The sequence below is a fragment of the Rutidosis leptorrhynchoides genome, chromosome 2, assembly GCF_046630445.1.
Source record: "Rutidosis leptorrhynchoides isolate AG116_Rl617_1_P2 chromosome 2, CSIRO_AGI_Rlap_v1, whole genome shotgun sequence".
Taxonomy (NCBI): Eukaryota; Viridiplantae; Streptophyta; class Magnoliopsida; order Asterales; family Asteraceae; genus Rutidosis; species Rutidosis leptorrhynchoides.
Window position 1 is genome coordinate 455,096,203 of NC_092334.1, and position 11,502 is coordinate 455,107,704.

Here is an 11,502-nt window from a genome sequence, read left to right on the forward strand (position 1 = left end):
TCAATAACAACTTAGGTAATTTATAAATTATTTGTGTATTTTTAATTGAAATGTTTAAAGTATACTTTATGTACTTCTAAAATATTATATACATATATATATTTACACCCAATTGTTCGTGAATCGTTGGGAATAGTCAAAGGTCAAATTGATTACATAAATATAAATTTCAAAGTTTTCTAGACTCAACATTACAGATTTTTGCTTATCGTGTCGGAATCATATAAAGATTAAGTTTAAATTTGGTCGGAAATTCCCGGGTCGTCACACCCGGAACTATTCATCATTTTCTTGAATCATTATCATCGACTCATCATTCTTTCCAAATCATCTAATCATCATAATCAAAACTATCGATTATCACCACTGTATATTTACCCCATGATCATCAGCGACATCACCATTCCCGTTACCATAAACATATCTTCGTCATCATTATTATGCGTAAATCCTTCGATCGCTATCACCACGACTCCATTAACATCCTTATCGTTATTTTACAAGAAATGGAAATAGAATTCGAAAGAAAACAAAAAGAATTTGGCAGCGTAATAGTAGAAAAAAGGAAATAGGGTTATTTCGGTATTGAGTGGTCCTTGAGTGTGTTTGCTTGACAGAAAAAAAAAATGAAGACAAGGCAGCTGTATCTGCAGCAAAATTCGTTGTAGTGTTGTTTGGTGTTCGAAATAAAATCAGAAACATAATTTTTGGTGATTGCAGGTGCAGTTTTTAATGGGTGATTTGCGGTGGTTTAGTGATGGTTTTCATGGCGGTTTTTGATGGAGAACACGGACTGAACCGGAAACAATATAGCAGTTGTGACAATGGAGGTTTCAAGGTGTTGATGGTGATGATTGTGGTGGTAGAGTGGCGAGTTTGTTAAAGTGATGGTGGCGGTGATATAGAGGTGTGGTGGATGATGGTTAATCCAATTGAAAGGGAACGGTGGCAGTTTAAGTGTTGTTGTCGAGCAAGTGGGTGATGATGGAAGCTCGATGGTGATGGCCGGTGATGGAGGTGAAGTGATGGTGCTTTCGGTTTCAACAGAAAACAAGCATGGCAAATGCAGTACGTAGCACGTGATGGTGGTTGTAGGTGGTTAAAGGTGGTGGTGTCTAGTGGTTTACGATGAAGAGAGGGAAAAAGAAAAAGGTATGAGGACGGTTTAGGGTGACAATGATGGTGGTTGTGGTTGATATAAAAGGGAACCGAGTGATGATGGTTCTACGATGGAGTAGTTTGGTCTTTGGTCTTGTTCAAACCATAAAACAGAAATAAGTAGGAGTTCACCAATGTGTGGTGTTTTCATTTTGTAGTATGGCAAGGTTTTTCTTAAGTCACAAAATTATGTTACGTTAAAAGCCCAAGTTCTATCGCTACAAGTTGATGAAATAGGGTGTAAGGTTTTTGAATGTTTGGTGGGTGTTTATATCATGCATATATAGTAAGATCTAATAATACAAATAAAGTATCAATTATAATATAGAATAGTAAATAGTAATAGTAATTTGTGATATCTAATTATATATCATATAGGAATTTTGTCATTAATCTTAAGCTTCCAGAGAATATATATATTGACTTGTGATTGAATTAGTTGGTAAATAGAAACAGTGCAATCCCACTCAATACTTCAATCACGAATTAATTGAGCAAGTTGTGTTGTTTGGTAAATATATTAAGTCACTATATGATATTTATATGTATTTTAATATAGGTACATAATAAAATAATTGTGATGAAGTCAAAAGCAAAAACAGTAAAAGAGAATTATGATTTAAATCTTGTGACATTTATTTGGTTGTACACATGCGACATTTTTCATGGAGTATTACATTGTGTCCATTGCTAAACAGTTAACATATAAAAGTGCTCCTAAAAATTCAAAATTCTTAAATTAAATTCTCTTATTTATTTCAGTCATTATGGTATAAAATTCAGTCATTAACTATTAAATAAAAAATTACATTAATTATTCACTCCCAACCCAAGTAAAATATAAAAAGTTTTAATATTCAACAAATAGTTCCTAAATACATTTTAATAAGCCTAAAATATATATTACTCATTTTCGGATCACCGTTTATTTTAGAATCATATAAGTTTGAATTTTTACTTAATATCAATCGGAACATCAAATGGGTATTACAACCGTTTACTAATCAGGCTCGAAATCGTTCATTTTCAATATACTATATGTATATATATATAAATACATTTTAGTATTAGGTTTTATTACATAAATAAATATATTAAATATATATAAATAAATTTTAAAAATATAATCTTATATATTTACAAATAGTATTCACACATATATAATATTTCTCATTACATCCTATATTATTTTATTTTGCATATTTATTAAATCGTATTTTATTTCAAATTATATTTAAATTTTAAAATATATATATATATATATATATATATATATATATATATATATATATATATATATATATATATATATATATATATATATATATATATATATATTTACAAATAGTTGTTCGTGAATCGTCGGGAATGGTCGAAGGTCAATTGAATATATGAAACAATTCAAAATTTTCGAGACTAAACATTACAGACTTTGCTTATTGTGTCTAAATCACATTAAGATTAAGTTTAAATTTGGTCGGAAATTTCCGGGTCGTCACAAGTGGCGGATCGTGAAAATTTATGACAATTGATGTACTAATTTAGGTGGATATGATGGTTTTCGGCGTTTTCCGGGTGACTAGTTGTGATTAGTCGGAAATGGTTTTGATCTAGCCGATATTACGGGCTTTAGTTGTAGTCTTAGTAGTTTGGTTTATTAGCTATGTTATTATGTTAAGCTTTGCATATGTGAGATTGGGTATTTTTGTTGTGTTGTTATTGTTATTATGTTAAGCTTTGTTTATTTGTTGCTGGTTAAATTGTGTTTGGTTTAGCCTCTTTATTTATTATGTTAAATGTGTGTATTGACTATGATAAATTCTATTTTCTGCTATATCAATTTGTAGTTTGTTGATTTTCATTTTCTTTTATTCATATACACTTCCTTTTCAACGAAACTTACCAAGTCAAAGTCAATACAAATTACCCATCATTCGAACTTTTTCCACACGCTCCCTCGACCAAGAAATACTTGCCCATTATCTAATCTGATCATCATCTGATCATAGCATATAAAATAAAATGCAACCTCCCATTTTTATAGTTACATTTACAATATAATGTCTCTATAATCGCCTTTGTTCCCACCACCAATGACCACCATGAACCACCTCACTTTGCTCACCTTTTTCAGTCTCCTTTTATTATCAAATGCAAGATTACATCTTCACTCTAGTGACCATGAAGCAATGTTAACAATCTACAAACACTTAGGTCATGTTACAAGTGACACAAAACAAAACACCATTTGTAACTCTACCGGAATATTCTGTGAACGGAAAATCATTAACAACTCTGGCGTCCTACGTGTCACTCGTATTGTTTTCAATCACCGTCGGTTAAGAGGTTCAATATCTCCGGCCATCGGAAAGTTGACCGAACTTAAAGAACTTTCTTTACCCAACAACCACCTCATTGACCAAATCCCAAGTCAAATCACCAACTGCCGGAAACTTGAAGTTTTAAACGTTAAAAGCAACCGACTTTCGGGTCAAGTTCCAGTCGAGTTATCTTCCCTTATTCGGATCCGAATCCTAGATCTATCAAGTAACTACTTTTCCGGTGATCTTGGTTTCTTGAAGTATTTTCCAAATCTTGAAAAGTTATCACTTGACAGTAATAAGTTCACCGGAAAAGTACCGGCGTCATTGCGGTCCTTTAGAAATCTACGGTTATTCAACATCTCCGGCAACAGTTTCTTAGAAGGCCCATTGCCGGAGATGACCCAACTGGAATCACCATCGCCGGAGCTACAAACAAACATCAACAATCTTGTTCCAAGACGTTACATTTTCGCAGAAACCAATTCGAATACTTCAACGGCCAGTTCAGATGATATTCAAGCTCCCGCGCCGTCTCCGGCCGGTGAACCGGTTCAAAAACATAAAAACAGTAAGAAGAAGAAAGCTGTCCGTTGGATACTTGGTTTTTTGGCCGGAATACTTGCCGGAGTTATTTGTGGGACAATTTTTTCAGTCTTGTTTAAGTTGGTTTTCAATTTGGTTAAAGGTAAAAAGAAAGATCCCGGGCCTGCGATCTTTAGTAAATCGATTAAAGCCGAAGAACTCGCGTTTTTAGAGAAAGATGAAGGCGTAGAATCGTTACAAATTATCGGTAAAGGTGGATGTGGTGAGGTTTATAAATACGAATTACCCGAAGGTAAAGTGAAAACAATTGCAATAAAGAAAATAGTACAACCACCAAGAGATGCAACTGAATTAACAGAAGAAGATACAAAGCTTTTAAACAAGAAAATGAGACAAATCAAATCCGAAATTCAAACAGTTGGACAAATTCGTCATAGGAACTTGTTATCATTACTAGCCCATGTTTCGCGGCCTAATTGTCATTATCTTGTTTACGAGTTTATGAAAAATGGTAGTTTGCAAGATATTTTACAAGAAGTAAAAGAAGGAAAAAGAGAATTTGATTGGCTTGCAAGGATTCGGGTCGCTTTAGGTGTAGCAGCCGGGCTCGAATATCTTCATATGAGTCATACGCCTCGTATAGTTCATAGAGATTTAAAGCCGGCTAATGTGTTACTTGATGATGACATGGAAGCTCGAATAGCTGATTTTGGGCTAGCGAAATCTATTCCTGATGCTGATACACATATGACGAGTTCTAATGTTGCTGGGACGTTAGGGTATATCGCCCCTGAGTATCATCAAACGATGAAGTTTACTGATAAGTGCGATATTTATAGTTTTGGAGTGTTGTTGGCGGTTTTGGTAATGGGAAAGCTTCCGTCCGACGAGTTTTTTCAGCATACGAATGAGATGAGTATGGTGAAATGGATGAGGAATGTGATGGGTGGTGATGATCCGCGACAAGCTATTGATGATAAGATGATGGGGAACGGGTTCGAGGAACAAATGTTACTTGTTCTTAAGATTGCTTGTTTTTGTACACTCGATAATCCGAAAGAGAGACCTAATAGTAAAGATGCTAGAATGATGTTGGCTCAAATCATCCATTAGTTAAGTGTGGATTTTGGAAATTTTTTAGAATAAGGATGCATAATGTTACTTAATTATTTTATAGTAGCTCCAAATTAATGTTCATGGAAAGTGTATCAAACTGTTGTAGTAGTACCTCTTTTGGCATCAATACATATACATATAGTCATACATAGTACTACGTATATGTTTTTGTAAGAAATTGTAACATATTTTTGTTTAATCAAATTATGACTTGTCTATTGGTGGTACACAAGTTGGGGATACTTAAATCTAAGTCTACCGTTTTACTAAGTCATTAGTCTTCCATTTGAAATCATACATCATTATTATGGTACTAGTGGAAACAAGCCAAACCCACAAGGACTAAAACTAAAGATCGAGCATAGCCCACTTGCTAGCTAAGTTTGAAATAATAAAGCAATACATTATCACTTTCGGAGGAGGAGGTATGGGCCAATAATTAACTCATCTCATTGTCCTTTTCTTCCTTGTTTGACCATTCTGAACCGTGGTGAGAATCTGCCGCCCTCATCATGTGCTCGCGAGGACATTATTAGTGAAGAAAATCATAAGCAAACCTTCAATCACAAGAATTAAAACTTTATTAATCAACAAAACAAATTAATATCTTCTCTCGATTACAATCAAAGACACAAGAAACAGTAATCATCACTCTCAATAGTTTATAAATACATGAAGAAGAACCTCTCAAATTTAATCTCTCAAGATCATCAAAGAAGTTGAAGCGTTAAATTCGAATATGAAAACGAGAGAGAATGAATAACAACAGATGAAAGAATGATCTGAATGAAACCTTAAAAATAAATTAGAAACTTATATACAATAGATAAATTATGGGTTTCATTAAGCTATGGGCTTCTTGAACAGACACAAGCCCAGTTCACATAATAGTCCAATAGACTTCATCAAATGAGCTCTTATTTCTTGAGTTCTGCAACTGTTCCAGAATAGTCCTCACAGTTTTATTTTGTCCAGCTTTGACCCTTCGGAAACTATAAATCAGCAGCACCAGTCCCTAAGAAACAAAACATGAATATCTGAAACCTGCAATTAAACTCAACCTAGAAATAAATAACAAAAGCTTGTATAAATTATTGTTAGATTGTAAGTAAACATATATATGTTTAAATGCTCCCCCTCAATCTAAACATGAAAAAGGATCAAACATTAATAACTTTTCACACAAAAGTTTATGTTGTGAACCACTTAAAATTTTTGTAAATATATTAGAAGAATTTTCAATTGAATCAATCTGCTCAGTTTTAATTACACATTTTGAAATTTTTTCTCTTACAAAGTGGAAATCAATTTCAAATGTTGTCTTTTCATAAAAAACGGGATTTTTTGCAATTTGAAGTGCAGATTTATTATTACAAAAATTTTAACTAGTAGTTCAGAGTTTATCTTTAGATCATTTGGGATTTTCAAGATCCAAATAATTTTACAAGTAACAGAAGTTAAAGCTCTATACTCAGCTTCTGTTGAAGACCTGAAAATAGTGGACTGTTTCTTTGACTTCCAAGATATTAAAGAACTACTAAGATAGACACAAAAACCTGTAACAGATTTTCTTGAAAAATTGCACTTACAATAATCAAAATTAACATAGGCAGAACGAGCATACATGTCAGATTTGCTAATGAGAATGCCTCTACCTGGTGTGCCTTTCAAATATCTTAAAACCCTCATTGTAGCGTTAATGTATAAACTAAGAGGTGAATGCATGTGTTGACCCAAACAATGAACAACATAGGCAATGTGAATGTCGGGTCTTGTTAAAGTGATATATATTAGCTTGCCAATTAGCTTTTTTATTCACTTATAGTTAACAAAAAAATCAGAACTACTGTATTCATTTGAATTAGCTAAAACAATACCACATTCTATAGGTGTAATAGTAGGTTCACTTGCAAAGTAAACCAAATCTAGATATCACTTCTAAAAAGTACATCCTTTTAGACAAACACACACTATTCGATTCCTAGAAAGTATTTCTAATTTCCAAAATCTTTAACTTTAAATTTGGTATTTAGAAAATTTTTACAGTTATTTATTTTGGTTTCACTATTCCCATTTACAACAATATCATCAACATATACTAAAAGAAATACGCAGATATCATCAACACACTTAACAAATTGAGAATAGTTATTAACACTTTTGACAAAATAAAATTCCAGCAGCGCATCACTAAACTTCTCATTCCACTTCCTAGGAGCTTGTTTTAAGCCATACAGTGATTTAAAAAGTTTACACACTATTTTATCACTTTTATCAAAGTACCCTTCAGAAAGAGTCATGTAGACATCCTTAGTTAAATCACCATAGAATGCATTAGTAATGTCTAGTTGATATAACGGCCAGTTATTATTTACAACAATAGTAATAAGGATTCTAACAGTAATCATTTTAACGGCAGGGCTAAAAGTTTCATCAAAATTTAAACTCTCTCTTTGATTAAATCCTTTTAGTCTTATATCTTACAACTTCACCTAAGGACTACCCATTTACATCAAATAGGTTTTCTCCCAATAGGAAAATCCTTAAATACCAAGTTCCATTTCTATATAAAGCTTCAATTTCATTATTCATGAAATTCACCCAATTCTGATCACGAGCAGCCTTAGAGCAGGTTTTGGGCTCATAGCCTTTGTTTAGGTTAGAAATAAAACATAAGTTTTCAGAGCCAAGTTTAAAGTAATTCATGTATCTATTTAAACCATATTTAACATTACCATTTAGTTCAAAATCATTTAGTTTAGATGATAAATTACTCATTATACTTGTCCTTCTTAAAATCGTTTCATTTAAGGTGTTTTCATTGTGTTTATTACCCTCAAGAAAAGTATGCTCATCATTGTATTCTCATCATAGGAAGTTGAAGGTACACTTTCAACTGTTGATTCTTGAGAATTAGAGGTTGAAGTGTGATTATCATCATCTATGAGACTGTCTCTCCCTTCATCATCGGAATTTAGATTATTTTCAGCCTGCTTTAAAACTAAAACAGTATCATAAAAATAAAGAGAATCGAAAAAGTTTATATGGTTTACTTCTCCTTCAGTAAAAACAGTTTTATAAACAAAATCAATTTTAAAAGGAAAAATATGCTCATAAAACTTCACATCTCTGGAAAAATATGAATTTTACATTTTAAACAAAAAATATTGTATCCTTTTTGAAAACTAGAATAACCCAGAAAAACACATTTTAAAGATCTAGAAGATAACTTTCATGAATATTTAAAGCAGTTGAAAAACAAAGACATCCAACTGATTTTAAGTAGGAGAGATTAGGACTAGACCCATACACCAACTCATAAGGACAATTCTCATTCAGAACGACAAATGGTAGCCTTTTAATAATGTAAGTAGCAGTTTGTTGAGTCCCCTACAGATTTAAGGGTTTAATTATGACAAAAGCACCAGCAGCACTAAGTTGTTGAACATCGAGCATAGGTTAATTTCATGTAACCAGCAATAATTTAAGCTGGTCTCGAGTGTTAGAAGTGTGATGTCTTAACTATCAGCTCTTGATAGGTTAAGTATAAGGGTTCTTCATAACCAGCATTGGGGATGAATGATGACCCAGCAAAAGACCGAAGAAGAACAAGAAGAAGGTGTAGAAGCATAAAAAAAAATTAGTTGATTTATGATGTTTAGAAGCATAAATGTTTCAAGTGTTGTCTACATCACAAACGTGTTATTCAACTGACTTCGAAGACTAAGTTCAAGAGCAAAGGACACCAGTCGGTGGTTGACAAGTGACCTTATATGACAACGTGGAATGCAGAGGTATAACTCGTGCGCAGTTCAAGATAGTATGTCCACCTAAATCAAGCAGTTCAAGATAGTATGTCCATCTAAATCAAGCAGTTCAAGATATAGCTTATAAACAAAAGATAGCCACGTTGTGATGACCCGAAAATTTTTGACTTATTTAAACCAATTCTCTATACGATTTATTATTTTAACACGCTAAACAAAGTCTGTTAGATTGAGTCTCAAAATTTTAGAACTGTTTCATATATACAATTACCTTTGATTACTCTCGACGATTCATGAACAATTATATGTATGTATATATATGTACAAGTAAAAATGACTTTCCTACAGTAAAACCCTATTTGCTACAGTAAAACACTATTTGCTACAGTAAAACACTATTTGCTACAGTGAAACCGTATTTTGCTACAGTGCTACAGTGAAAACGACTTTGCTACAGTGATTTGCTACAGTAAACACTATTTGCTACATTAAACACTATTTGCTACAGTAAACACTATTTGTTGCTGTAATACAATATGAGCCTAGGTCTGCTGGTTCTGAGAGATCACAAGCTGGTACTGATTCTACTGATATTGATCAGCAACCTTCTGTTGCTGCTCACTCATCTGAACCAGCTGATGATCAAGATGCTGTGTGTTCTACAACCAGCTCACCTGTTCATAACACCAAATGGACAAGGGAGCATCCGATTGAGTAGATTATTTGCTACAGTAAAACACTATTTGCTACAGTGACACTATTTGATGTCGACGAACTAGCAAACAAAAACAGAAAAGGCGGCCATGCGATCGCATGAGCTACAGTAAACGGAAAAGTAATATAAATACGCCTGTTTTGCTCGACGAATTATCACATATTTTTCTTCAGTAATAAAAATTTATATTTAAATTATAATTATAATTTTAAATTTAAGTTTAATAATAATAAAGTATATTCGAGGGTGTTTTAATTCGGGTTTTAAACCACTTTAAGCTAAGGAAATATTGAGTATTGTTCGGGGTATTGTTCTTGAATCCAAGGCCAACCATACAGTCGTCTACCATCATTACGTCTACGCAATTTGCCTACAATATTGAGTCTCAATATTGAACTGTGAGTTTATAGTCTCCCTTTTTAAATACTTTAAATATTTTTGGGCTGAGAATATATGCAATTTATTTTAAACGCGATAAGACACAAGTACATACTAAATTCTACACTGAGTTAAACCGAAAATCCCTTAGCTTTGGTAACTAGTAGCTGCCAGTACATAGGATATGGACTGGTGGGCGCGAATAATTGTATATGGATCCATAGGGCTTGACATCCCCGTCCGAGCTAGAGCACTAGCCTTTTAACGGACGTATGTTATTTGAGTTTAAGACACGTTGGTTTGCGTGTATTAAAACGAATGGGGTAATTATCACTATAGCGTTAAGTTTAGTTACCAGGGTGCTCTGTTACGTAGAATCTATTGATAAACTTTTGATGAAATCTTGTGGTCTATCTTTATATATGTTTATGACTCGAGCAATTAAACCTATAACTCACCAACATTCGTGTTGACTTTTTAGCATGTTTTATTCTCAGGTCCTTAGAATGCTTCCGCTGTGATGTGCTTGTTGCCTGCATGGAGTCTCTCATGCTTTGTACAAAGTTTATTGCATTCAAAATATAAATGCGTTGTGTAATAAATAATTGGACTGTGATGTCAACCTGTAAATTAAAGACTTATGTATTTCGGGGTTTTTCTTATACCTAAGTACTCGCCCACATGTTTATAACTTTCTATGTTTAGAAAGTCACTTATTTTAATGAATGCAATATTTTATCAAAACGTATCATATAGAGGTCAAAACCTCACTGTGGAATCAATGATTAACGTGCCGCGTCAATAGCGATTTTGACGGGTCGTTACAGTTGGTATCAGAGGTTGAGGTCATAGGGAACCAGAAATTACATTATTGTGTTTAACTGGTAATTGTTAGGATGCATTAGTGAGTCTGGACTATGACCATATCTGTTTTTCCTAATTTTTGCTTATTATTTGGTCAAAAACATTATATGTGATATATTTATATGCTAACGTAATTGTTGTTTCAATTATGTGATAGATGACTTCTTCTAATCCTATCATTTTGTACGACTCGGAATCGGACACTGAATCTATTCTATCCACAACTGAAAAGGGCGTTCCAATACCTATTAAAGAAGAAATTGTGTTAGCCGGGGAATCTCAACTCCCGGTAAACCCAGAGGAGGTTCCAGCTCCACCCAGCTTTAGTTTTCCGGAGCCACAGTATCGTTCGCATGGACCCATGATCCCTGGAGTAAAAGAGGATCGTCCATTTCTAAACAAATATGGACATTGGTCCAGATATACCGCCGACGGGCGGGTTGTGCCGATTACGCCTGGCAGATTTCGGTTCATGACCACCGGTACATATTCTTGCAGTTCGTCATCATATTCTCCTACACATGACTCAGACAGTTCGTCATCAGACGAGATCAGTAAGGAGGAGGATTTCGCTAATGAAATAAAAGAGATCACTAAGGAGAAATTCTAACTTGCTATAGATAATAAAAACAACCAC

The 11,502-nt window shown here is 33.5% G+C and overlaps 1 protein-coding gene across 1 annotated transcript; it reads left to right on the forward strand.

Moving 5' to 3' along the window:
• The first annotated feature begins 3,187 nt into the window (after nt 1–3,187).
• On the forward strand, nt 3,188–5,253 carry LOC139894506 (leucine-rich repeat receptor-like serine/threonine/tyrosine-protein kinase SOBIR1). Its single transcript, XM_071877834.1, has one exon. The coding sequence runs from the start codon at nt 3,252–3,254 to the stop codon at nt 5,136–5,138; it is 1,887 nt and encodes a 628-aa protein (XP_071733935.1). The 5' UTR covers nt 3,188–3,251; the 3' UTR covers nt 5,139–5,253.
• The last annotated feature ends 6,249 nt before the right edge of the window (nt 5,254–11,502 follow it).